Here is a 27,061-nt window from a genome sequence, read left to right as displayed (position 1 = left end):
GAAAAGGATTTGGGGGCCCTGGTGGATGGGAGGTTGAGCAGGAGCCAGCAATGTGCTCTGGGGGCCAGAAGGGCAATGCCCTTCTGGGGTAGATTAGAAGGGCTGTGGGTAGAAGGTCGAGAGAGGTTCTCCTGCCCCTCTGCTCTGCCCTGCTGAGGCCACATCTGCAGTACTGTGTGCAGTTCTGGCCCCCCCAGTTCAGGAGGGACACAGAACTGCTGGAGAGTCCAGCACAGAGCCACGAAGATGCTGAAGGGAATGGAACAGCTCTGTTAGGAGCAGAGCCTGAGGCAGCTGGGGCTGTGCTGCTGGGAGAGGAGGAGACTGAGAGGTGACCTCAGCAGTGGCTATCACTGTGTGCAGTGAGTGGCAGGAGGCTGGAGCCAGGCTCTGCTGGGTGGTGCCCAGGGACAGCACAAGGGGCACTGGGTGGGAGCTGAGGCAGAGGAAGTTTCATGTAAGCATGAGGAGGAATTTTTCCCTGTGAGGGTGACAGAGCCTGGCACAGGCTGCCCAGGGGGGCTGTGGAGTCTCCCTCTCTGGAGATATTCCACATCCACCTGGATGTGTTCCTGTGTGATCTGGTACAGGAGATGCTGCTCTGGGAGGGGCTGGACTGGATGAGCTTTGGAGGCCCCTGCCAGCCCCTGCCATGCTGTGGTGGTTCTCCTGCCTCTCCACAACAGGAGTCATTGTCCTGCAGTGCCCTCTCCATTAGGGAACCCGCTGACCTCTGGCCCTACACTGCTTCCCGTTGCAAGGTGCTTGGGAGCAATCTGCAGCCACTCAGAACAAGGCAGGGACTTCTGCATTAAACTGGTAGCATTTGTGAGCAGGAGTCAAGGATCAGAGGCTCTTCCCAACCTGTCATTGAATGGGTTTGGTTGGAAGAGGCTGTTTAAAGGTGCCAGCGTCCAAGCATTAGCGCAGCGCTGCCGAGCCCAGCACTGAACCGTGCCCCTCGGTATCACACCTGCACGGCTTTGGAGTCGCTGCAGGGACTGGGGCTGCACCCTTCCCTGGGCAGGCTCTTCTAGGGCTTGGCAGCCCGTTCAGGGAAGCAGTTTTTCCTCATGTCCAACCTAAACCTCCCCTGGCACAGGCTAAGGCCACTTCCTCTCACTTGTTCCTCGGGAGCAGAGACCAGCCCCCACCTAGCCGCAACCTCTCAGGGAGTTGAGAGTCTCCTCTCAGACTCCTTTTCTTCAGATTGAGCCACCCCAGGACCTCTTGCCAGCCCTCCTGGCTTGCAGGCAGGTGTGAAGCTGTCACCTACTGACACCAGACTGCTGAGAAATAAGCTGATGAGAGATTCTTGGAGTGGCTCAGCTCTCTTTGAGGTGGGCACCCTCTGGTCAGGGCTGTCGGTTGTAAGCGAGGGTGGTGTTCAGCCCAGCTGACAAAGCTCTGCAGGAACTGCATTTGTTGGGCTTGGAGTTTAGTTAAGAACATTTCTGTCTTGGCTCTTGAGCAACCTGTGGCCAGTGAGGGGGCTGTGACTGCTGTGAAGCTTGGCTTGCATTCTGTCTCTCTGCTCAGCCTGGGCTGGTGGGAGGGGGTGAAGCAGATCTGCACCCACCTGCCTCATGTCTTTGTTTCTCTCGCTTTCTCAGACACGTGGTCAGAGAAGAGATGGGGCCCCAATGTTACAGAGTTCCAGCAGAGGTTTGATGAAGTCCTCACCAGAGGGGAGGGCCCCAGGAGGCTGAAGAACCTGTACTTTCTGTACCTGATAGAGCTGAGAGCCCTCTCCAAAGTGCTGCCCTTCTTCCAGCGCCCAGGACTCCGGCTCTACACAGGGAACGCCACTCGTGACGAGGAAGTGAAGGCCCAGCTGCTGGGAGTCCTCCAGCTGGCCCAGTAATTACATCTGCTGCCTGGGGAGAGGTGCTCTGTCCACCCTGGCATCTCTGAGCACTTGAAAAGCCAGGCCCTGGGTTTGCCCTTCTAGTGGGACAGTTTCCAGCTGCTCAGTCCCAAGCCTGCGGCATTCACGGGATCACAGAGTGGTTCAGGCTGGAAGGGAGCTCAGAGCTCAGCCACTTCCAGGCCCCTGCCATGGGCAGGGACACCTCCCACTAGAACAGGTCGCTCAAGGACTCATCCAGCCTGGCCTTGAACGCCTCCAGGGAGGTTGCGGAGCACAGAAGCTCCCACTGTGATCTTTGATTCTGTGCTCCACAGCCTCCCTGGGCAACCTGTGCCAGTGTCTCACCACCCTCACTGCAGATAACTTCTTCCTAACAGCCAGTTTCAGCCTCCCTGAACACAGTCGTCTTAATGCTCCCCCAGGATCTCATTGGCCCTCTTGGCCACCAGAGCACATTGCTGTGCCATGGACGTTCTCTCCCAGGTCCCTCTCCTTGGGGCTGCTCTCCAGCAGTCACCTCCCAGCCTGGCCTGCTGCAGTTTGTTATTGCTCCCCAGGTGCAGGACTCTGCACTTGTCCTTGTTGAACCTCATCTGTTTCCTCTGTGCCCAGCTCTAAGCCTGCCCAGGGCTCTCTGGATGGCAGCACAGCCTGCAGCTGCCTCAGCCAAGCCTCCCAGCTTGGTGTCAACAGCAAACTTGCTGGGCAGACTCTGTCCCTGCTCTGGAGAGGTGCTCCAGCCCTCTGATCATCTTCCTGGCTGCCTCTGCACTCGCTCATGTGACTTAAGTACAGGCCCCAACAGTTGGCCTTGTTGAACATCTGCATCTACCTCAAATTGCAAACCAGGGTGATGAGCCCCAGGGTTTAACAGTCCAGGCTGTTGAGCAGCTTGGTGTAAGAGGAGTAGAAGATGCCAAACCCAGACGTTGAGATGCAAGCTAAAAGGGAAAGCACCCAGAGATGTAAGAAAGCAGCAGCTTGCACTTAAAGCACATTGTGAGGTGTCCAGTGTCCAGCACCCCCCACTTTAACCACCACCCCTAATCAGAGGCTTCAGCCACAGAAACAAGGTCGAGGGAGGTGATTCTTCCCCTCTACACAGCTCTGCTGAGACCCCACCTGGAGTCCTGCATCCAGCTCTGGAGCCCCTGGGACAAGAGGGCTGTGGAGATGCTGGAGAGTGTCCAGAGCAGGGCCAGGAGGATGCTGAGAGGCTGCAGCAGCTCTGCTGTGAGCACAGCCTGAAAGAGTTGGGGCTGTGCAGGCTGGAGCAGAGGAGGCTCCCAGGGGACCTTCTTGTGGCCTTCCAGCATCTGAAGGGGCCTCCAAAAAAGCTGGGGAGGGACTTTTGAGGCTGTCAGGGAGTGCCAGGACTGGGGGGAATGGAGCAAAGCTGGAGGTGGGGAGAGTCAGGCTGGAGATGAGGAGGAAGTTGTTGAGCAGGAGAGTGGTGAGAGGCTGGAATGGGTTGCCCAGGGAGGTGGTTGAGGCCCCATGGCTGGAGGTGTTTGAGGCCAGGCTGGCTGAGGCTGTGTGCAGCCTGCTCTAGGGTAGGGTGTCCCTGGGCATGGCAGGGGGGCTGGAACTGGCTGCTTCTTGTGGTCCTTTCCAGCCCTGACTGATTCTGTGATTCTTGTCCTTCTGTTTCAGGTCTTTCCCACTGCACTTTGATGAGAACTCCTTCTTTGCAGGGAATCCAAAGGAAGCTGCAAAGCTCAAGGTAATTGGCCTTTGTGGGACCAAAAGGAGTTCCTGGGTTGGGTATTGTCAAGTCCTTTTGCTGTCTGAGTGGTTTGGATGCCTGTGGCTGACGTGGGGCGAGCAGCCCACCTCGGGAGGCATTGCCCTCAGTCCCACTGCATTTAGCTTGGAGTCACAGAATCATGAAGTCACAGAATGGCTGAGTGGGAAAGGACCTTTAAAGCTCATTCAGTCCAACCCCCTGCAGTCAGCAGGACCATGTGCAAGTGCAACAGCTTGCTCAGTCCCCAGACAAGCTGACCTGCATTGTTCCAGCTTTGGGGCATCTGCCACCCTGCTGGGCAACCTGGGCCAGGATCTTACCACCATCAGCACTGAAACTTTCTTCCTCTCCAGTGTGAGTCTTCCTCTTTCAGTTGGAGTTATGACTGATTGCCCTGTCACAACAGGCCCTGCTTGAAGGTCTGTCCCCAGCTTTCTGACCAGCCCCTGTAAGCCCTGAGAGGCCACCAGAAAGTCTCCCTAGAGCCTTCTTTTCCCCAGGCTGAACACCCCCAACCCTCTCAGGCTGGCCTCACAGCAGAGGGCTTCCAGCCCTGCTCTCATTCTTGTCCAGGATTAGCAGGTGGAGTAAATGCTAATGGGTGCATAACTGATCAGCCTGCAAGCCTCTTTTCATCCTCCCCAGGAGGAATTCAGGCTGCACTTCAAGAACATTTCTAGGATCATGGACTGTGTTGGCTGCTTCAAGTGTCGCCTGTGGGGGAAGCTGCAGGTAAGCTTTGCCAGGGGCTGGAAGCACCTCACCTGATGGCATCTGTGGGTGCATTCTGAGTTCTGGGATGCTGCTCAGCTCCTAGATTTGAATCACAGAAATAACCAGCTTGGAACAGACCTCTGAGATCATCAAGGCCAACCTAGCCCAACCCTTCTAATTAACTAACCCATGGCACAAAGTGCCTCATCCAGTCTCCTCTTAAGCATCTCCAGCCACAGCAACTCCACCACCTCCCTGGGCAGCCCATTCCAATGCCAATCACTCTCTCTGCCGACAACTTCCTCCAAACATCCAGCCTGAGCCTGCCCTGGCACAGCTTCAGGCTGTGTCCCCTTCTTCTGCTCCTGGGTGCCTGGGAACAGAGACCAACTCCACCTCGCTGCAGCCTCCCTTCAGATAGTTGTGGGGAGCAGTGAGGCTGTTTGGATCATCTCATCCAGCCAGCAGGAACTGGGGTGCTGATTCCATCTGGCAGGGCTTGGCAGTAGCTGTTTGTTGTCTCTACAGCTGAAAACTGAGTTACCCTGCTGGAGTCATGGCCTGGGAGAGGAAACATGGGGCACAGATCCTCCAGCAAGGGAGGCAGAGGCTGCTGTGTGGGTCTGGAGAGGTCACAGGATGTCAGGGGTTGGAAGGGACCCAAAGGGATCACCCAGTACAAGCCCCCTGCCAGAGCAGGACCATCCAATCCAGCTCAGGGCACACAGGAACACATCCAGACAGGCCTGGAAAGGCTCCACAGAAGGAGACTCCACAACCTCTCTGGGCAGCCTGTGCCAGGCTCTGGGACCCTTCCAGCCAAGAAGTTGCCCCTTGTGTTGAGCTGGAGCCTCCTGTGCTGCAGCTTCCATCCACTGCTGCTTGTCCTATCCCAGGGAGCAGTGAACAGAGCCTGTCCCCCTCTCCTGACCCCCAGCCCTCAGAGATTGATAAGCATTGATTCAATCCCCTCTCAGTCTTCTCTTCTCCAGACTAAGCAGCCCCAGGTCCCTCAGCCTCTCCTCACCAGGCAGTGCTCCAGTCCCCTCATCATCCTCACAGCCCTCCCCTGGACCCTCTGCACTGGGCTTTGCACACAGACACAGCAGTGCTGAGTAAAGCACAGAGGCCTGGAGTCGTTTGGGCTGGGAAAGGCCTCTGAGATCAAGTCCAGCCACTGACCTAACACACTGTGGCTGTCAAGCTGTGTCCCAGAGTGCCATGTGCACAGGGTTCTTGAGCACCTCCAGGGATGGTGACTGCACCCTGGGCAGTCTGTTCCTAAGACTGACCACTCTTTCAGGAAAGAAGTTGTTCCTAAGGGCCAACCTAAGCCTCCCCTGGTGCAGCTTGAGGCTGTTTCCTCTTGCTCTGTCACCTGACACCAGGGAGGGGAGACCAATCCCCATGGCACTCCAGTGTGCTTTCAAGGAGCTCAAGAGACCAGTGAGGTCTCCCACTCAGCCTCCTCTTCTCCAGGCTGAACCACCCCAGTTCTCAGAGTATCCTGCCTCTGGTGTGCTTCCCAGTTTGAGTCCTGTCCAGTGAGATCTGGGTCATGCTCTGTTGACATGATGTCTGCAGGAGTCCTTGTAAAGATGGAGGAGGGAAGTCAAGTTTGGTTAGTGAGTCCCTGCATGTCTTTGTTTTAGAGAACAGATCCTATGAGGAGTGACTGAGGGAGCTGGGGGTGGGTAGTGTGAGGAAGAGGAGGCTGAGGGCAGACCCCATTGCTTTCTACAGCTACTGAGGGGACACTGTGGAGAGGCTGCTGCTGGGCTCTGCTCACAGGTAGCTGAACACAGACCAAGGGGGAATGGCCTCAAGCTGAGGCTGGGGAGGTGTAGATTGGACATTAGGAAAGAGTTTGTCATGGAGAGAGTGGTCAGGGGCAGGAATGAGCTGCCCAGGGAGGTGCTGGAGTCACCCAGCCTGGCTGTGGTGCTTAGGGAGATGGTTTAAGGTGGCTCTTGCAGAGCAGGGCTCTAGGTTGGGCTTGGTGATGCTCAGGGGCGTTGCCAGCTGCATGCTGCTGGGGTTGTGTCTCCCTGCTGTTAACCACTCCTGTTTGTGCAGACACAGGGCCTGGGTACAGTGCTGAAGATCCTCTTCTCTGAAAAGTTGATCGAGAAGGTCCCTGGGAGTGGCCTTCCCTACGGATTCCAGCTGAGCAGACAGGAGATCGTGGCCTTACTGAATGCTTTTGGAAGGTCAGTTTGGGATGCTCTGTTTCTGCTTTCACACAAGCTGCTGTGGTCCATCCCATCTCAGCTTCAACAGTTGCTTCTTGTCAGCAACCTGGCTGGGAGCCCCTGCTCTGATCAGGTTGCCTCCTGCAGAGGCTTTGGGTGATGCTGATGTCGTGTGCAGCAGCCAGAACACTTCTGTGAGAGGCTCAAGGAGATGTCTCTGAGGGTACAGGGAGTCTCGTGGGCTTTAGCATACTCAGTGCCTCTGACCACTTGTCCCCAGACAAGGTTCTGCTTCTGTGCTCACTTCAGGGCTGGCAGGCCTCACCTAGTTGCCCTCCTTGTGCTCTGTAATGGCACTCAAGCTGATCTGCTCAGAGGCCCTCCAGTGAGCTTCACTGCCCTTCTCTGGACCTCCACCGCTGTGCTGGACAGCCTGGTCAGGCCTTGGCAACCCTCTCTGTGAAGTTTTCTTCATGTCCCACCTGAACGTCCCCTGCTGCAGCTTGAGGCCATTTGCCCTTGTCCCATCACTTCCTTCTTGGGAGACTGACCCAGACCTGCTTCCAGCCTCCTTCCAGGAAGATGTAGGGAGCAATGAGGTCTCCTTCCCTCAGCCTCCTTTTCTCTGGTTCCCTCAGCTGCTCCTCACCAATCCATTCTCTAGACCCTTCACCAGCTTCAGTGCCCTTCCCTGGACCCACTCCAGTACCTCACTGTCTATCTTGGAGTGAGGGGCCCAAAACTGAACCCAGTACTCAATGTGGCCTCACCAGTGCTCAGTACAGGGACCTGGTCACTTCCCTGGTCCTCCTGGCCACACTACTGCTGATCCAGGCCAGGATGCTGTTGGCCACCTGGGCACACACTGGCTCATCTGCAGCCAGCTGTCAAGTAGCACCTCCCTGTCCTGTCCCACTGGGCAGTTCTCAGCCATTCTGCCCCAGGCCTGGAGCATTTGTGGGGTGGTTAAGGCCCAAGGGCAGGTTTTAAATCAAACCTGCATAACCTGCTTGTGGCTCACAAGTGCTGTGAGATACTCAGAACCTTGTCCTGGCTGGCAAGGACAGAGTCCCATCAGGCATGCTCACTGATGCTCCAGGGGTACAAAATGAGGTGGGTAATGCAAGAACCCTTCAGTAGGAACATGCTTCTATCACAAGGAGACTCTGCTGTAGTAATACTGTGGTCTGTCTCTTGACCTCTAGCTGATGGGTTTGTAACCTCCTGTTCCACTCAGATTCTCACTGCTTGCTTTAAAGAGTGAAAGGAGAGAAGAGCCTGGTTGTAACCAGAACCTAATTTAGCTGCAAACCTGAATTCTCTCTTCCCAAGAGCTGCTTGAAGCTGTACTCCACCACAGTTCCTGTCTCCTGGATGTTACACAAAGCCTCATGCACACAGAATCAGCCTGGTTGGAAAAGACCTCCCAACATCCTCTCAGTGCCTGATGGGGGCCTGCAAGAAAGCTGGGGGAGGGAAGAAGATGCTGAGAGGGCTGCAGCAGCTCTGCTCTGAGGACAGGCTGTGAGAGCTGGGGCTCTGCAGCCTGGAGAGGAGAAGGCTTCCAGGAGACCTTGGAGTGGCCTTCCAGGATCTGAAGGGGGCTAGAGGAGGGCTGGGGAGGGACTATTGACAAGGCCTGGTAATGACAGGATGAGGAAGAATGGGTTTGAAGTGGCAGAGGGGAGATTGAAACAGGATGTTAGGAAGAAGTTGTTTGCAGTGAGGGTGGTGAGAGACTGGCACAGGTTGCCCAGGGAGGTTGTGGAGCACAGAAGCACCAAATGATCTTTGATCACATTCTGTGCTTCTGTGCTCCACAACCTCCCTGGAGGTGCTCAAGGCCAGGTTAGATGAGACCTAGAGCCACCTGTTCTAGTGGGAGGTGTCCCTGCTTCTGGCAGGGGGTTGGAACTGGCTGAGGTTTGAGCTCCCTTCCTTCCACCACAAGCCAGCTGCTGAATCCATGATCAAGCCTAGCCCTTCTCTAACACATGGCTCTGGTCTTTGTTTTCCCTTCACCTGCACGCAGGATCTCAACAAGTGTCAGAGAGTTGGAAAACTTCAGAAGTATCTTAAGAAATATGAGATGAATTCACTGGGGAAAGAGAGACCTGAGAAGTTCTTCCTGCTTGGCTGCCCTGGCTTGAAAATGAGCAAACACCATCCTTGCATCACACTCCCAAAACCACAGGGTGAAGACCACTTGCTGCACCTCCTCTTCCCAGCTGCTTGTCTGTGACCTGCTGATGACAAATACTTTGTGCAAGAGAGACAGGGACACAAAAGGGCTACTTCTGATGTGGTGTGAAAGTGGGGCTGTATGAAAAGGTTATTTTATGTAGTGGAAGATCATTCTGAGTAAGAGCTTTGACTCCTGCTCTGCTGGACTAGGCCCTTCTCTCTGTCTCCAGGAGCTGAGGCAAGAGCCATGCCAACGAATAAACTGGGGGGGAAATTCCTTGTCTGCTCCCTGCTTCCAGCCAGCCCCTTCCTTACACTCTGGATATCAGATAAACCACAAGGGGCGGTAGGAGCTCCTTTGCGTCAGAGCTGCAGCCTACAACAACTGCCTTCCTCATCCTCATGAAGCTTTCCCTTGGCACCAGGCTTGTCCTGCTGCTCCCTGCTGCGGGAGCCTCACTTTGTGCTGTAGGCTTCTCCAGTTGCTTCCTTCTTGGAGGTGAGGGGAGAGGGACCAAGGAGCACAGTGGAGGAATCTGCTGCTCGCTCAGCCTTGTGCCTGCATCTTCACTAGGAGCCCGGGGGAGCAGTGGTGCTGGGGTCTCGTGGTGTGGTATAGAGGAGGAGTGTGCCTCAGGGAAGGCGCTGCTGGGCTGTGGGCGCTGGAGGGGAGGAGAGGAGGAGGCTGAGGCAGCCACAAGGTGAGTGCTGGAACCTCTTTCCCTTCCTGCTCCTCCCAGCCTCTTGAACTGAGGTCTCCTTCCCCCACTGCTCTGCCCTAATGGAGTTGCAGCTGAAGAGCTGGGTCCAGCTCTGGGCTCCACAGTAGAAGAGAGACAGGGAAGGGCTGCAGGGGGCCAGGGGAGGCTACAGAGGCGCTAAGGGGCCGGGAACGTCTCTGTGAGGAGAGGCTCAGAGATCTGCGGCTGTTTAGTCTGGAGAAGAGCAGCCTGAGAGTGGATCTGATCAATGCTCAGCAAGACTTAAAGGTGGCATGGGGCCAGAGGAGGGGACCAGACCCTTCTCAGTGGTGCCCAGGGGGCAATGGACACAAATTAACTCATCTGCTTCCATCTGAACATGAGGAAAGTCTTTGCTGGGAGGGTGCTGGAGCCCTGGAGCAGCCTTCCCAGAGAGGTTGTGGTGTCTCTGGGGGAGAGACTCAAAACCCAGCTGGATCCTGTGTTCCTGGGCAAGCTGTTGTGGGTGACCCTGCTTTAGTTGGGGGCTGTGGACTACAGGATCTCAAGGGTTCCTTTAGTCCCTACCGCTCTGTGCTGCTCTCTGTTCTCGTATGGGATCTGTTCTACCATTGGTGTCCAGGCAGGGCTGAACATGGAAAGGCTGCACCCCGCATGGGCTGGCTGCTGCCCAGGGGCTGGAGTGAAGCTGAAGTTTGCCACTGCAGTGACAAGCAGCTGGAGAAGTAGACCAGCGAGTGCCTTGAGCACTCCGCAGTGAGGGGTGAGACAGCCTGGCCCTGCTGCCAGCCTTACACCACCCACCCTCACGGCAGGGGCAAAGGACAGGGACAAAGGACAGGCTCATGCGTGGCTGGCGCTGCCATGGGGCACTCCCACGGGTGCCTGTGTGGTGGCCACAGCAGTGAGCTGCTCCTCACCCCAGAGCAGGCTGCGGGGGCAGATGCTCCTGGGCAGGAGGACGCTGGGGCTGCGCTCCAGCTGAGCTGCTGCTGTTTGCAGTGAGCTCAAGGCCATGCAGATAAAGCCTGCGCACGGGCACAAGGGAAGCACTGAGCTGGGCTCTGCAGCTCCTCCACAGCTCTGCGGAGAGAGGGCAGGGCTTGAGAAGGGTAGAAGGCACAACTCTGTCACAGTGTCCCCTGACCTGCCTTGAGAGCTCTCTCGGCCTGTTGTGATGGCTTAAGAGAGGGAAAGGTCAGACCGGAGAGCAGGGAGAAAAATCTCCTGCTGAGGGTAGTGAGATCCTGGCCCAGGCAGTCCAAAGAGGTGGTAGAGGCCCCATTGCTGAAACCACTGCAGGTCAGGGCCTCTGGGCTTCCAGCAACCTGCTGTAGCTGTAGGTGCAGGGGTGGGGCTGAACTAGATGCCCTTTAAAGGTCCCTTCTCAACCCACACCGTTCTGTGCTCTGTAAAATACTCTGCACCCAGCCAGACTGAAGCCCAAGAGGGACTCAAAGGGAGGCTGCAGTCACTCTGGAGCAAAGTAGCATGTGCTGGGCTCCAGCTGGCCTGGCCCAAGCTACACTATGTCCAGCTCGGAAAGCAGCTTTGCTCTGGGGCTCCTTAGCCTGGAGAAGAGCAGCCTGAGAGCAGCACCTGATCACTGATGGGCAATAGCTGAAGGGTGGGAGCAAGAGGATGGGGTCAGGCTCCTTTCAGTGGTGCCCAGTGACAGGACAACAGGCATAAACCCAGGAGGCCCCCGCTGACCAAGAGGAGAAACTTGTTTGGGAGGAGGGTGCTGGAGCCCTGGCACAGGCTGCACAGAGCAGTTGCAGAGTCTCCTTTGGAGAGATGCCAAACCCACCTGGACACTGTGATCCTGGGCACCCTGGTCTGGGTAACCACCTTTAGCAGGAGGGGTGGCCTGGAGTATCTCCAGAAGTGCCTTCCAACTCGTGCCACTCTGATTCTGATAATTGGGTTCCCATGCTGGCACAGCCACCCAGCCCCCGGGGTGGAGGAGGGCTGGGGCTGGCTGAGACCAAGAGCAGACCACAGCAACCCAGCAGAGAAAGGGCCTTCTTTTATTTCGAGAGAGTAGTGCTTGGTTACAGCTTAGTGAAGAACAAATAGGTACATTCATTGGCCACAGCTTCCTGGGCAGCCAGCTGCTGCCCGCCTGCCAAAGCCAGAACACTGTTAAACCAGACCCCCCCAGAAGAAAGGGAAACAGAAGAGAGTTTAATGAAAAGGCAACTATGCATTAAAAAAGTCAGTTGTACTTCTCAGCTATAAATTACTTCAGTAAAATGCAGGACCAGCCCCACCAGGAGTGGTCAGAGAGCTCTGAAAGGAGTAAAACCCAAAACACTTCTGCCAGTCACTCGTCAGCAACAAGACTCATGGCCCCCTCATGCCAGGAAGGTGGTCTGGGTGGTGTGTGTGCTTCAGTGCAACATGAACAATGAGCCTGTAGCCCTTGAGTTTAGTTTCCTTTGAGTCAGGTTTGGTTTTTTTGCACCACACTCTCTTCCCTCCAAAGACAAACTTAAAGTGCTCCCAGTGCTTTGGAATTTAAGCAAGAGACAGGGGCCACCAGTGTCACGCTGCTGTCTTTGGTGACTCACGGGAGAAGGGAGGGCAGCAGCCCCAAGCCCAGGTCCTTCAGCAGCTCTGTCACAAGTCAAGCAGTGATTGAGATGGAACAACCTGTTTCTGTGGCCCACTGAGGGAAGGAGGCAGATCCCTCACAGCACAGCAGGCAGGGGGGGCCTCTCCAGTTCAAGTACTAGAGCAAGAGGCAGGGGCTGCTGTCATCTCAGAGCCTTCTCCAACAAGCAGCTGAGGTTGCTGTTGGTTTGGGGTCAGCAAGAATGAAGCAGGTTAGCAGGGCGAGGCCCACAGGGACAAGGTGTGACAAGTAAGTGTCTCTGTGACGAGGGTGACAGGGTGACCAAGCCCTACTAGCAAGCATGGGGCAAACAAGGAGAAGCTGGGTCTGACCCAGTGCTTGGGGGCTTCTCTTGCACTCAGCTGCGGACACTGAGGCACCAAAGCCTGTCTCAGTGCCTCCCAGGCAGAGCCAGACAGCAGCATCCTGCTTCACACACAGGGAAGTCCTCCAGTGTCAGTCCTGCGTTCACACAGCAGGAGCAACTCAAAGTGGGCTACAAGCAGCTCCAGTTCAGGCTGTGCAGAGGTCAGAGCAGCTGCCCTCCCCCACCAGTGCCTCCAGCCAAGCCTCTGCTCAAAGCTGCTTTGCTCATCCCCATGACAAGCCCAGAGACAAGCCAGGAATAATACCAAGCCTCATCTCCAAGAGCCTGATGGAGCTACAGGCCAGGCCAAACTTGGCTATCTGGGTTACTGAGAGACAGAAAAACCTCCTCCCCTGCTGACCCAGCAGCCCCAAACTGTGTGGGCACCACCTCACACTGCCAACAGCTCCTGGGGCAGCAGCAGGAGTCCACAGCCACAGCACTGCTCCATGACAAGGGAAAACAAAGAGCCCTTCCCTTGGCTCCTACCACCAAAGACAGCTCCTGCACCTCGGAGGGGACCCCACCAGCTCACATTCACTTCAGGGTTGTAAGTTGTGGTTATTTGCTCAATGCAGTTTAATACTGAGAGGGGAAAGGGAGCCCCAGCATGGGTGAAGAGCAGGGGTGGGTAGGACCACTGAGCACCCCCCACCCTTTAAAGCAGCCCTGGTGTTACATGTGCTTTGGGCCACTCCAGCTTGAAGCTCTCCCTGAAGGCAGCAGCTTCTTGCCCCTCATCACCTGCCAACAGCTACCATTCACACCAGCCCTCCTCCTCCACCATAAGCCGGGGGGGTTGGTGACCACCTTAATGCCAGTAGGAGCACTTGATCTCATGCTGAGGCTTCTGCCAGGATATGCTTTGAGCTCAGCTTCCACCCCACAGCCCTAGGTGGGAGAGTTTGGCCACCAGGTGAAACCAGGACCAACAGCCAGAGCAAGCCCGGGTTTAGCCCTGCTGGGTGTCAGTATGGCACAGCGCACGTCAAGGTTCCCCGCAGGAGGCCCACAGAGCTTCACACTCCCATGTGAGTCAGGATGCAGAGGACTTCATAAACAGGTCTTTGCAGGGAGGACAGTGCCACTCCCAGCCACGGATGTGCAATTAAAAAAGAGTAATTAGAACAGTCTCAGGCCAAGGACGGCCTGAGCAAGATCCGCTCCTTCCAAGTGTGCAGATAAAAAGTGCAAATATGCATTTCTGATGTTTTCTTCTCTAGTGAGGAAGCTCTGGTGCAATTTTAGCTGCCAACATCTTGAAGACCAGACCAAGAAGAACTTAAGAAACCACCAAAAAAGAAAAACAAGCTTCCAGAGAAAGTTCAGCTTCGCTTTGCTACATGGTACCTCAAAGTCACAGTTCTCTTGCTCGCTGCCGGCAGCCGGAGGCTCAGAGTCCTGCTAAGGGCCGCAGCAGGTAGTGGAATGTTTGTGTTGATGGGTTCAACGATCTGGGGAAGGTGGGAAGAAAGAGTCCAGGTCACAATCCTGTACATGAATGCCACTTCTGGGAAGAGAAGGACCTGGCAGCCTTTTCAGTTCTGTGGTGGAGGGTATGAGCTATGGTGGTTATTCACCTCCGAGCCGCCTGCGGCAAAGAGCAAGGGAGCACTGTCCGTAGCGGTGGAGCTGAGGTGGGGACCCACCAGGCAGTTCTCATTTCCAGCCAGGGACCCATAGCAGCCAGAGCACTGAGGGGTGGCCAAGCTGTGGGGAGAGACAGAACAAGCAGATGTGGACTCCTGGAGAGCACAGCTTTGGCTGCAGCTAGAGACACTTGCTCCCAGCACTGATCATAAAGACCTCTAAGATCATGGAGTCCAACCATCAACCCAACACCTCCACAGTCACTAAGCCATGGCTCAAAGCAGAAGCTCTTTGTAAGCTGCAGAATCTTAGAGTGGTTTGGGTTGGAAGGGAGCTCAGAGCTCATCCAGTTCCAACCCCCTGCCATAGGCAGGGACACCTCCCACTAGAACAGGTCACTCAAGGCCTCATCCAGCCTGGCCTTGAACACCTCCAGGGAGGGAGCAGCCACAACCTCCCTGGGCAACCTGTGCCAGTGTCTCACCACCCTCACTGCAAACAACTTCCTCCTAACATCCACTTTCAGTCTCGCCTCTGCCACTTCAAACCCATTCCTTCTCCTCCTGCCATTACAAGACCTTGTCAGTAGTCCCTCCTCAGCCTACCTGTAGGGCCCCTTCAGACAGAAGAGACCAAACCCAACCTGTCAGAAGCCTCCTGGCCCTAGCTGTCTCTCACACTTCACTTTTTGTCCTCAGAGCAGAAGCCAAGAGCTCAGTTGTGCCTGCCCCAGGCAGCAGGACACCACTCACCCTCCTTCTCTAGCCCCAAGCCGTGACAAGTCGTCATCGCTGTCGTAGCGCCTTGGATTGTCGAAGAAGTAAGCTCTGGAGCTGTAGCTGTGACTGCTGACCATCCCTGCTGGAGTCTGTCCAAGAGAGAGTTAGGCCAGAAGTGAAGTATTTGTGACAGCTTTCCAACCTCTGTCACCCCAGGCACCTTGGAGCTCTTCAAGCTCCAGCTTGAGGCTTACCAGGTTCTGACTCAGCCTTTGAGCCCGGAAGAAGAGCACCACGAAAGTGGTTGGCACCAGCTCCCAGAGGAAGAGGACCACTCCAAACACCACATACTCCTCACTGCTCACCTCCATGTGCGTCTGTGGGAAGAAGTGGAGAGGCCTTTGTCTAATCCCCAGCCATCAGCAGAGCCACACAGCTTCCAAAGATGGACACAGCATGCAAACTAGGGCTGTGGGGAGCTCACGGAGGCAGAGCCTGCAGCAGCAGAGTGACCCTTACCCAGCTGCTGCTGCTGCTTTTAGGGATGGTTCTCAGCATGCCACCAGGGTGCTGCTAGCTCCCTCCCCAGCCCAACTCTCCCTCGCATGAGGCCACGCCCGATTAAGCATTGCTCTTCTGCTCTAGTTGACCTGGTCCTGCTCTTCCCCCAAAAGAGAAGTTATCAGGCTGAGACTGAAGAGCACGACAGGGAATCCCTCCTGCAGAGGCAGCCAGACTGAGGAAGACTGGGCTTCGCTATGACAGAGACAAGGCCAGCTTGTGGAGGGGCCCAGCTGAAGAGACACCCCACAGCCCCTTTGCATCCTCACTGCCCTCAGTCAGGAGGCAATCACTGCCTTTCACTTCACCGCCTACACAATGCTTACCTTGTCCGAAAGGTTGTCCCAGCCATAGTTAAAAGGACCAGGAACACTGTCTGGAGATATGGCCACAGCCACCAGGTTATAACAAGCCCTTGAGGAGTAGAGAAGAGCCACTACAGATCCCACCAGGATAGCCTGGCAGACAGATGTTCCCTAGAACAGGAAGGAGAAGCTGGTTTAACACAGGCTTTCCCACAGAGCTGAGTTACCAACACCACCTCCAGTGCCCAAGAAGGACCTAGAATATTTGCACCACGTTGCTATAATGTTAAGAGCTTCCTTGTGTGAGGAGTTCACTGCAGAAGCAATGATACAGCCCATGTCATCCAGGAAAGGAAAGACTTGTGGCACAGGACCATCATTCCCAGAATCTTACAGGTCAGCCTCAAACTGGTGGTCCACAGAGAAGCTCTTCCACACACTGCAGTAGACTCCAGAAGACTAAACAAGCAAGACTGGGACAGACAGAGCTGGGCACAGAGGAACCAAATGAGGTCCAACAAGGACAAGTGCAGAGTCCTGCACCTGGGGAGGAAGAATAAACTGCAGCAGTACAGGCTGGGAGGTGACTGCTGGAGAGCAGCCCTGGGGAGAGGGACCTGGCAGTGCTGGAGGAGAGCTTCCATGGCACAGCAATGAGCCCTGGTGGCCAAGAGGGCCCATGGGATCCTGGGGTGTATTAAGCAGAGTGTGTCCAGCAGATCAAGGGAGGTTCTCCTGCCCCTCAGCCTTCCCCCTTGAGCCTGGAAACATTACAGGAGACTTCAGCAGCCACGCACAGGGGGTCTCAGGGAAGGCAGCTGCCTGGCTCTGGTACTTCTGAGCTACTGTGAATCTAGATGGGCTTAAATCGCTGCCACGCCTGGCTCTGAGAGACTGCTCTCAGTGCAGAGCTCCTGGAAGCTTCTACGAAGACATTATGGAGCCATGCAGCTGCCTTGCCTGGCTGGAAGCATCTCCTTGCTCCTTAGCAGGCCATTTGCCTGGCCGTTCCAAATGGCTGTGGTCCTTAGCGACATCTGAATGGGTGGCCAGAGCTGTGCTGTCAGGGTGGGAGCTGAAGCTTTCTGTGGCAGTCTGGCCGTCTTAAGCAGCAGGGAGCTTTGGTTCTTGCTCAGAATCCAGGATGTGTGGGCTGGGAGTGGCCTCCTAGCTGGCTCCAGGAGCAGCTGTCTACCAGGTGAAGTGAGCCAGGAGCTGTGACTGAGCTGAGAAGCTGCTGGCATCCCAGCTGGCCTGGGCCAGGTGTCCAGCTCTGAACGGCTCTGGTCACTAATTCACTTATCAAGTTCACTCAGCAGTGGTTTACCAACGCAGCAACTTCCTCGAGCTGCGTTCCTGGGGCTGCCTGTGGGGCCTCGCTCCGGTAGGGCATGCTCTAGAGAAGCCTGCTCTGGAGTCGAAGGCTCAACCTGATTGTCTGCTAAAGGTCTCTTGCATTCAAATGCTGTGTCCCTTCCCTGCCTCGGGGGCATGCCCTGGCTTTGTCTGGTGTAGGAGCTGCAAAAACAGGTGGGGATGAGCAGGAGTGTTACACAAACGCTTGAAAAGGCTGTCCTGCCTCCTCAGCTCCGGCTGGGAATCTGCTGACACAAAACAATACAGCAAGGCTGGAGGGCCCCCTCAGGCCGCTTCCACTGGAGGTAGCAGGATTTGAGCCGCTTGACTCCGAGAAAGGAGGCTGTGCTGTTGGTCCGCTGCCAGGTTCTGTTCTGTGGTCCTCCCCTGGTGGAGACCCAGAATCACAGGATAGTTTGGGTTGGAACAGACCTTTAAAGGTCACCTAGTGCTGTGGGCTGTGCAGAAGTGGCATCTGCTGCTCTTGGAGAGCCTTCTCCAGTCAAACCCTAAGTTACACCTCCAAACCTGAAAAGCACAAGCAGCTCATGCATCTGAGGGTGACAAGACTGGAACAAGCTGCCTAGGAGTTGAGTTCCCTTCTCTGGAGAGATTCCAAGCTCACCTGCACATGGCAGACCTGCTTTAGCAGGGCTGTTGGACCAGAGGTCCCATTCAACCCCACCATGCTAGGATTCTGATCTCCTGACGTGCCAGCATGCTACAGACAAGGCACTCCCCTGAAGCGTGCAGGACACTTCCTTGCTGCAGCAGAAGCAAGGGCCTGTGGAGGCAGGAGTCCGAGAGCTGCCACCTCCAGGCTGGAAGGAGCCCTTGGGCAAGGTGCTGCCAGGCCAGAATCACCCAGGCCAGCCCACCCGGATGCAGCTGATGACGGTGCAGGTTGTGCGGGCGACAGGGGCACTGACCTACCTTGGACTCGAGGTAGACGTTCGCTGAAGACATCTTCCCCAGCTTGCACATGCAGCAAGCCAGCGAGATGGCACAGAGGATGAAGAGGCTGTCGTTGACCAGGGCACGGGCCAGGAGCGGCCACTTCAGCTGGCTCTCTGGGACCTCACCGTGGAGTAACATTGCACAGGTTAAGTTCACAACTAAGAAGAGGAGGCTGGTAAATATGGAGCCCAGGTACAACAGGACCCTGGAGAGATGGTGGAGGTAAAAATGGGACAGTCAGTCGGTTCTGGGCTCATTCTGTACCACCCTCTGGTCTCATCAGGCAAGAGAACCTCCTGCTATACCCAGTGCTGTGCTTGCTATGAAGTTCAGACACCTCAGCAAGTTTCAACAGTTGTAGTGACAGCCCAAATCTACAGAGCTTTTGAGCTGCTCTCCTAACTCCTGACAGTGGAAGCAGTCATGAGTTGCAAGACTCATCTTCTGACAGGCAGGAGCTTATCTTGCAGATTTTAAGTGGCACTCCAGCTCTGCATTAGCTTCAGTCAATAAGCTCTGAGTCATCACAATCACTGAGACTTTATTGAAAGCCACTGGAGCTCCCTTTTGCTTCCATGGGCTTCCCTGGAAGCGGCTGGGAGGCACCCGGACTGCAGCAGTGCAGGGCTCACTACTGCTCAGGCCTCAGCCTGCAGAGCTTTCTAGGTGGGACAGCTCAGGAAGGCCTCACAGGTTCATCTCACTTGCTGCTACCAGCAGTGGCACTGCGATGCTGAGGACACCTATGGAGGCTTGCAGCATGGAATGGTGCTTCCCTGGTACCCTTGAAGCAAGCAGTCCTGCCCCAGGCACAACACTGCTCCTTCGGAACACAGCCAGCTATGGCATTAAGCTCTGGGTTTGGGCCTGAAGCTGCCAGCCCCAGCACTGCAGCAGGAGTCCACCTCACACCAGCTCTGAAGGGAAGTGTCACTTACTTGTACTTGTTGAATTCAGCTGCACATTTCACTTTGAATATGACCTAGGGGAAAGATTTGCAGAGCATTACTCAGCATGGCCTACAACTCTCCTTCAAACTCAGTGAAGACAGGGTCAGAGAATCACTGCTGTTGGAAGATACCTCCAAGATCAAGTCCATCCCTTAACCCAGCACTGCCACATCACCACTAAACCCTGTCCCTCAGCACCACAGCTTTTCAGTCCCTCCAAGGATGGGGACTGCACCACTGCCCTGGTGCCGGGGCAGGAATGGTTCCTAATAGCCAGCCTCCCCTGGCACAGTCTCTTGACCTACCACTTGTTCCCTGGGAGAAGAGACCAACCACAGCCTCACCTCAGCAAGTTGTGAAGAGTCAAAAGGTTTCCCCTCAGCCTCCTTTTCTCCAGGCTAGACAAGTCCAGTTCCCTCAGCTGCTCTTCACAAGACCTGCACTCTAGAGCCTGGACCAGGTTCATTGCCCATGTCTGGGTACATTCAAGCACCTCACTGTCCCCCTTGGAGTGAGGAGACACACACAATAGAGGAGCCAGCATCCAGCTGGACATCCTGTAGTTAGACAGTGGTTGGACTCTTAAAAGTCCTTTCCAACCAAAAAGATTCTGTGGTCTTGGAGGACTCAGGATTATTAGCACCAAGCCTTGCACTGGACTTGCAGACTGGAACTGCTTAGCAAGAGCCAACCCCCAATGTAGGTGTCCAACAAGCACAGAAGTATTTAATACCCACACATGCCAAGGGCCTTTAAAACCACACTTAAGGACTTCACAAAAAGCAGAGAGCACTCAGGAGTCACTGAGCTCATTTAAAATACATCTCTTTGCCCAGTGGTGTGTGCTGCACATTTTAGGCCCTCCTTCACACTGAATCTTCTGTTGGAGAAGACTGCTTCATCAAGAGCAAGAGGTGATCTAAACTAGCACCCTGGGACTGGATTATGGCCCTGCAGACTGCAACGAGCTCTTGGAGCTCACAGCTCCTTCACCCTGAATGTGTTTTCAAGCCAAATACATCTGAGCACTAACTGCAATGGTAGGAAGTGCTGCAGGGGTGGAAGGTCCTGCTTACCAAGTTGCACAGCCCCCTTGACAGATGGAGCAGAGTGCCTCCTGCTGAAGACTACAGGAGCAGTACTTGTAGCTTAGGGGAGGCAATGCAGTTTAAGCAGCTGACAGCTCAGATGTGAGCACAGTGGTCCTGCTGGATGTGGACAGGTTTGAACTGGTGTTCAGACATGATGAGGCCAAGCAGCATGATGGCAGAGCTACATGGAGCTTGTCTGTCACACAGTGATTCAGCACAGCCATGGCAGGGACTGGGTTTTGTCCTGGAGGTGCTTCTAAGTGGCAGAGATATGGGGCTGACTTGGCAGAGTTAGATAATGGTTGGGTTTGATCTTAAAGGTCTTTTCCAACTCAATCAGTTCTGTGACTCTACAGAATGATGCAGCTGCTGGTACAGACTCCAGAGCTGAGGCCACATTCCATCTCAAAGCTTGTGCCTGGAGACTTAGAAGGACCTTGGGAAGAGCTGGGGAACCATCCACACAGACACAGCAGACATGGGATCAGCAGCAGCCCACTGCAGGATCACTGCCGGCTGTAGAGCTTTAGTCTCACTGTGCCTGCAGGGAGTCCTGCCCACCAGCTTCCAGCCTGTGGCTGTGGAGGAGGACAACTCATCTTTTACAAGACACCCTCAGCCAGCTTTTCTTCTGATGGGATCTCTTGGTTCCTGACTCCTAGTCAGCAGCAAGGTAGCCATGGCACTCAAACTTCCAGCAATCCTCCCAGCAGGATTTCCAGACACCTCTGGATTTGAGGGTTGTCTGACCCATTGTAGTAACTTGAAAGCCCTCCTACAGGGCATCAGCCAGCTCCAGCAACCCTCTTCAGAGAGCCACTTTCACTGTCTGTCTCCTCTCCCCCAGTCTGAGAGTGGATGAACTCAAGCAGCACTTGGTGGGGAACAAGACAGTAGTTCAGCAGAAGAGGGATGCAGCCCTCCTGGCTGAGTGGTACAGTACAATCAGCAGTCTCTGAAGTCTTCTGCACTGTTGTCCTGGTCTACGCTAGCTTAGAGAAGTACAAAAGCATGGCATAATCCACCTCGAGCTCCAAAGCTCATCTGGGATACAGGAAACCTGGGCCTTGGAAGGACCCTGTGGTGACTTCAACAGAGAGAAATCCCCAGGAGTCTCCCCTGACCTCCTCTGAGCCTGAGGGCTCAGGGTTAAGAGTGCAGTGGAAACCTAAGACTCGTGCTTGGCCTGCTGCCACAGGAAGCAGAGGGAGACCACAGCACTGACCTCACACTTAGACCCCAGCTCTCCAGCCCTCTGACGTCAGGATCTCACCAGTGACGTCACCCGGGCCACGCTTTGCCCGAAGGTGGCTTTGTCTCTGTAGGGTCAGCAGGCGACAGTAGCAGGGCTCTAGGCACCCCTCGGAGCTCTTACCCGCAGCCAATCTCAGGGCGTTCAGCGCTGGGCTGCCTCCGCTGCCCTCGAAACCCAGGCAGTGCCGACGCCGAGGCTCCTGCGGGAGCCGCCGGTGCGGGCTCAGCAGCACTCCTCCTTCACAGGACGAAAGGCAGACCCTGCCCTCGGGTGCCACATTGCTAGCAGCAGCCCTCGCAGCCTGAGCGGCTCCTGCAGGCCCTGGCTGCGACCAGCCCCACAGCTGGGCCGCTGAAAGCGGGGGAGGTCTGTGCTCAGCCAGCAGCAGGACCGAGAACACTGACTGCCAAGCAAGCCTTTCAGCGCGGCGAGGCGATCCCTCGCTGCCCTTCCAGCCGCAGGAGCTGGGGCAGCAGAAGGGGAGGCCGAAGGCTCGGAGCCTGCCGCGGGGGCGGCTGCCTGCCTGGCTCCCGTGGCGGTGCGGGTCTCGGAGCACGCAGGACACCCACCCTTCGGGGGGCTGCTGCTGGAGCACAGCCAGTGACAGACGCCACGGCCCCCCGAGCAGCCGCGCTACACCCCTACAGGCCAGCTCAGGGCTGAGCCCCTCCGGCCCCGGCGGCGCTTCAGCGTGGCTTCGGTACAGCCCTTCACCACGGGTCTGAAGGGTCCGGGAGAGGCAGAAACTCGTCAGAGGGGATCAAAGCCTCTGTGCTCCGTGAAGAAACCCGAGTCTGAGCTCCGGAGCAGAGCCCGACACCAGCAGCGCTGTGCTGCGGCACCTCCACAGCCAGCTCCCTTCCCTCGCCAGCAGCGCACACGCAGCGGAGCGGGGGCTGCTCCGCGACCGCACCCCACAACCAGCGTCCCAGCCCCGCTGCAGAGAGCAGCTCTCGCCACCCCACTAACGCCAGGGTCATCCCAGGCCATCCCGAACACAGGCTGCAGCTCGCATGTCCCCTGGTGTCCTGGAAGAGCTGGGCCCTGGCACGGCCACCTGCCCACTCAGGAACCATGCAGCCCACAGCAATCCCCAGCCACAGGACCCCCCAGTTCTGAATTCAAGTGACGCCTTCCCAGCTGTCCCTCCCAGGCAGAGGCCACAGACCAGGCCTCTGCTAGACAAGAGCTGGAAGAGAGCAGGAATGGAAGGAGGCTTTCCCAGTTTTCCATCTGAGAAGGCACAGAGATAGAGGACACCAAGGACAAACAGCTGCCCAGCTGGAAGCTCCTTCCACGGCTGTCTACTCTGGTGCAATTAGAGCAGGGAGGGATGAGAGAGGCTGATGTCATCTCATCAGGAGCACTTAAACCCAGACAGGTTAAGGGTTATGGCCACACCAGTCTGGCAGAGCAGCCTGCCAAAGCCTCACCACACCAGCAGAAGGCCTTACTCATTGTGGCACAGTTGCTGACTGCCAAATGAAGCAAGGGTGCCAGGTGCTCAAGGTCTTTGAAAGGGTCTTTGGAGGCCACTACAGATTCCCAGGCCGGTGAGGGTTGGAAGGGGCCCCTGAAGATCATCCAGCCCAAATGCCCTGCTAAAGCAAAGTCACACACGGCCAGCTGCCCAGGAACACAACATCCAGGTGGCTTTGGAATCTCTTCAGACAAGGAGACTCCACAACCTCTCTGGGTGGCCTGCTCCTGTTCAGATGGAACCTCCTGGGTTCCAGTTTGTGCCCACTGGCCTGTCACTGGGCACCACTGGCAAGAGTCTGCCCCCATCCTTTTAACCCCTGCCCTGATTGGCATTGATCAGATCTCAGGCTGCTCCTCTCCAGGCCAAACAGCCCCAGGTCCCTCAGGCTGTCCTCCTCAGAGATGCTCCAGTCCCCAGCATCATTCTCACTGCCTCTGCTAGACTTCCCCCACAAGTTCTTGTATCTCTTGAACTGGGGAGCCCCAAACTGGACCCAGTCTCCCAGCTTAGGCCTCCCTAGGGCCAAGCAGAGGGGAAGGAGAACTTCCCTTGATCTGCTGGCCACATACTTAATGCACTGTTGTGGATACATTTCCCTGTTCTGTGCTCCTGAGCATGTCCTGGGGGAGAGCAGAGGCTGGCAGGCTCTTAGGAGAGGCAGCATTACTCAAGCAGCTGTCTAGGTGAGCTGTTCCAAAGATCACCCCAAGTCGAATAGCTGAGCCATGGGTCTGGCAGTTTGAGGCAAGACTGGGAAGAGATCTGAGGAATTCTGACCTGGTGTCCTGCAGACTCCCCATCTCCTTCACAGGAACTCATTCTGTTACAAGCCGGAGCAGAGGGGAAGAGATGGTCCCACACACAGACACTATTACACCTTCTGACATGCCAAGTAACAAAACAGAACCTGTCACCACCAAGAACAGATTTTGTCAGCCCTCCACATCCTCTTAGGAACCTCAGAGGTCTGGAGGGACAGGCAGAGGAGAGCTGCTTCTCGCAGCAAGAGGTGCACCAGAGCACGTGGAGTCTGAATTTCAGCCCTGTAACAGCGCAAGCTCTCCACAGGCGTTTGTTGTTCCCTGGAGCTCTTCCCTCACTCAGCACCATTTCATCTTCAGCTCGTCCACAGCCTGAGGAGCTCCATAACCAGGCAAGATTAGCTCAAATAGCACAGGCCACATTTTCTTCCACTGCTTAGACAGATGCCATTTCTGCAGCCTCTTCACAAAGCAGGCATTGTGTCCAAAGACAATCAGGCCATCGCCACAGAGCTGGCCTGTGCTTCTATCTGAGGACATGCCAGCCCAGGATGACACCCTCAGAGCTGGAAGACAAATGGCCTTCCACAGGTTGCTACCAACTGGCCCTTAAGAACTGGGAATGGATGTGTCCTCCACAGCAGGTTCTGCTGGAGTCACAGAACAGTTTGGATTGGAAAGGACCTAAAGATCATCTAGTTCCACCCTCCCTGCCACAAGCAGGGGCACCTCTCACTACACCAGGGTGCTCAAGGACTCAATCAGCCTGGCCTTGGACACCTCCTTGGAGGAGGGAAATTAAAGTTCCTGCATCACACTGTTTACATGACAAGTCACACAAACTTAGCAGTCATCTCTAGACCTTGAGCTGTTTCACCTCAACTAATGTGGTCCCACCATAGCTTCTCTCCTTCCTCCAGGTAGGGATCATTCTTGTTTAATTGCACCCCAAGACCCCTTAGCACAATTCCTGCTGTGGTTTAAGAGCAGCACTGAACACAGCCAAGCCAGGCACATCCCAGTTAGCTACCAGCACATTTGTCTAGAGAAGGATGCTCTGTTTTTATCAGCCTGTCCTCCAAGCAGAGGAGACCAAACATCACCACTCAGCAGCATTTCTGTCATTAAATTCAAAGCCAGAAAAACACCAGAGGCTTTTGGTCCCTCTAGCTGCACTCCTCCTCCAAACCTCTGGATCTGCAGGCTTCACTATTCACCACCATGAGATCACCCATGGACACCCATTCTGCTTGGTGTCAGACCTTCTCTGTAACTAAGCATACCCAGTTTAGCAAATCATTTCATCCTTCCCCACTTTAGATTCTGTGCTCTTATTTCCTCAGACAGGATCTCCTGTGGCTCTAGGTCTTCAAGGAGAAAGAACTGGGTATAATAAGCTGAAATCCACTGAAAAACACATGGTGGGAAGAAGGGAAGCCTGAGAATCCATCTGAATTTACTTTGCTGCTCTTTAAATGAGCTCTTTTAGCCAGCCTGCAAAGATGCAAAGCTGCTGTCAAGTCCAGCAACTTAGAGGAAAGCAGAAATCCAGGCACTCTGTGGCACCAGAAGACAGGATCCCTTCCTCAGCTTGACTTCAAGGAGACACAAACACCTCCTGGTTAGAGCAATTGGTAGGTCAAGCTCCCTTTACCAGACAAGATGGATTATGCACACTGTGCACCATTTGTTATTCTGCTGCCACTCGATATCTAACACCCCCACGGCTTTTTTTACCCCCGGCTCCCAGGTGTTCACACCGGAGAAGATGGGGCAGGGGTAAAGAACCAAAGCAGCTGAACAAGCCCAGTGCTCTGAGCCTCACACTGTCATGTGAACGCTGGTGTCCTCGGGAAAATGAAATCATAACTCCCCACGGGTGACACATCGGAGCGATGGAGCGATTCCGCTGCGTGTTAGCGGTTCCTTTGTGAGCCTGGCGAACAGCTGAGAGCTGCAGAGCAAAGGACCTCAACAACAACAACAGCGCTGGAGGGAAAGTGCTGCCTATTTATGAAACAAGTCACCGAACTGGGAGGCAGGCGAGCAAAGGGCTGCTCAGGAGAAACTGGAGCAGAAAGGAAATAGTCAGGGGAGAGACACGGATTTACAAAGATAAGGACAAGTGAAAGGAATAGGGAAAGGGGAATGAAATACGCAAACGAGAGAGGAATACGGCTTGGCAACAAGAAGCAGCAGCTCCGCACTGTCCCACCAGCGATCGCGGTGCCGGGAAGGGGCCCACCCCTCCAGCCCCAGGCTGTTATGTGGCGAGGCAGAGGGCTGCCAGGGCTTTTCCCGTGTGTGTCTGACAACAAGCCGCAGAACAAGCAGCCCAGTCCACAGCGGAGCGACGGAGAGAAGGAGGGAGCGCAGCAACAATAGCAGAAGAGGCTCTAGCTGGTGACGTAATGGTTGGCATCGCTCCAGGCCAGAGCAGCCCCTGCTGCTGCTGCCACTTTCTGGTCCCCTTTAGAGAAGGGGAATCAGTTACGGAAAGATGCTAAACAATCCTCCCCGAGAGAGCCCCACGCTACTGGCACCTCTCAGGGGGCTGCAAAGGGTAAAGCCCCACCTGGGAGCAGGACACATCTCTGCACGCCCCCCCCAAATCCAGGGCACGTGCTTGCTACCCCTGCGTGCACTCTGTGTGGGGGGGCACACTGCTGGCACTCCCCTGCACCCCACCACCCCGATGCAAGAATTCAGGGCACACTTTCTGCACTCCCCTCCCCGCCTCCATCCCTCCCCACCCCCAAGCCTGGATTCAAGGCATAATCCCTGTGCCCGTGCGCCCCCCCCCCCCCCCCCCCCCCGCCCCAGCTTGGATTCAGGGCACACTCCTGCATCTTCCCAAGCTGCCCTAAAGCCTTCCTTGAGGGCAGACCTCTGGGCACCCAGTGAGCCCGAACGAGGCACACCTCCGCCCCCGCCTCCCATCCATCCTACCCCAAAGCCTTGGCTTTAGGGCAGCTCCAAGTTCAGGTGGGGTGGCTGAGAAGCAGCCTTTAACCCCACTGCGCTGGATGGTGAGGGTTCCCCCCTCCTCCCCGCCGCCCCCCAAAGGAAAAACTTACCTCAGCGAAATAAAGGTTGAGCAGACAGAGGCTGGAGAAGAGCAGGCAGCCGGGCAGGCAGTAGAGGAGCCAGTGGGCAAAGGGGTGCTGGAGGCGGAGGGCCTGCAGGGAGTTCTGCAGGTAGAAGGAGAAGAGGGTGGTCCTGAGGGCTGCCCAGAGCAGGCAGAGGAAGAGGCAGAGCGTGTGATAGCTCAGCCGCCGCTCCCGGTAGTAGAGGAGCAGCCAGAGCTGCAGGTAGGCGAAGAGGAAGAGGGCGGCGTAAAGAGCCGTGTGGAGCACAGTCAGACCCAGCTCCACCGAGTAGGGCACGGCGGCCCCCTCAGCCAGGGCCGCCCCCTCAGCGAGGGCCGCCGCCGTCGGGCTCATGGGGCAGCGGGAAGGCAACGGCCCCACAAACGGTCGCCGTGCCCTCCCCTTCCTCCCCTCAGCCCTGGCTCGACACCCCCATGCAACAAAGGGGAGCTTCCCCCCACACCCCTCCAAGCCTCCTCCTCCGCCTTCTCGCCCGCCCTCCTGTCTGCGCCGCCCGCCCGCCCGCCGCCAAACAACTCTCTGCCGGGGACA

The 27,061-nt window shown here is 56.0% G+C and overlaps 2 protein-coding genes across 5 annotated transcripts in view; one reads left to right on the top strand and one right to left on the bottom strand.

The window, feature by feature from the left end:
* ERO1A (endoplasmic reticulum oxidoreductase 1 alpha) overlaps positions 1 to 11,295 on the top strand; it is a 36,820-nt gene extending 25,525 nt beyond the window's left edge. For all 4 annotated transcript variants that reach the window (XM_064143013.1, XM_064142935.1, XM_064142897.1 and 1 more), the window contains 5 exons: positions 1,614 to 1,860; positions 3,524 to 3,593; positions 4,263 to 4,349; positions 6,408 to 6,541; positions 8,556 to 11,295. In XM_064143013.1, coding sequence (XP_063999083.1) covers positions 1,614 to 1,860; positions 3,524 to 3,593; positions 4,263 to 4,349; positions 6,408 to 6,541; positions 8,556 to 8,616 — 599 coding nt within the window. In that variant the 3' untranslated portion in view covers positions 8,617 to 11,295. The remainder of the gene's footprint in view (positions 1 to 1,613; positions 1,861 to 3,523; positions 3,594 to 4,262; positions 4,350 to 6,407; positions 6,542 to 8,555) is intronic.
* Positions 11,296 to 11,419: 124 nt separating this feature from the next.
* Positions 11,420 to 26,962, bottom strand: GPR137C (G protein-coupled receptor 137C). The gene is made up of 7 exons (XM_064143144.1): positions 26,498 to 26,962; positions 18,819 to 18,862; positions 17,857 to 18,085; positions 15,589 to 15,738; positions 14,956 to 15,078; positions 14,735 to 14,850; positions 11,420 to 14,102 (listed from the first exon to the last, which is right to left on the bottom strand). The coding sequence occupies exons 1-7, from the start codon at positions 26,861 to 26,863 to the stop codon at positions 13,931 to 13,933; spliced, it is 1,200 nt and encodes a 399-aa protein (XP_063999214.1). The 5' UTR covers positions 26,864 to 26,962; the 3' UTR covers positions 11,420 to 13,930.
* Positions 26,963 to 27,061: the final 99 nt, after the last annotated feature.

The sequence above is a fragment of the Pogoniulus pusillus genome, chromosome 1 (assembly GCF_015220805.1).
Source record: "Pogoniulus pusillus isolate bPogPus1 chromosome 1, bPogPus1.pri, whole genome shotgun sequence".
Lineage (NCBI taxonomy): Eukaryota > Metazoa > Chordata > Aves > Piciformes > Lybiidae > Pogoniulus > Pogoniulus pusillus.
Note: the sequence above shows the minus strand (reverse complement) of the source record. Positions and strands in the feature narration are given on the sequence as shown.

Bases quoted from the DNA above. Each gene is read 5' to 3' on its own strand.
- GPR137C (XM_064143144.1), bottom strand. From the start codon at position 26,863: ATGAGCCCGACGGCGGCGGCCCTCGCTGAGGGGGCGGCCCTGGCTGAG. The intron at 18,086-18,818 runs GTAAGTGACACT...CCATCTCTCCAG, and splicing joins GCTGAATTCAACAAGTACAA to GGTCCTGTTGTACCTGGGCT. The intron at 15,079-15,588 runs GTAAGCATTGTG...TTCTTCCCACAG, and splicing joins GGGACAACCTTTCGGACAAG to ACGCACATGGAGGTGAGCAG.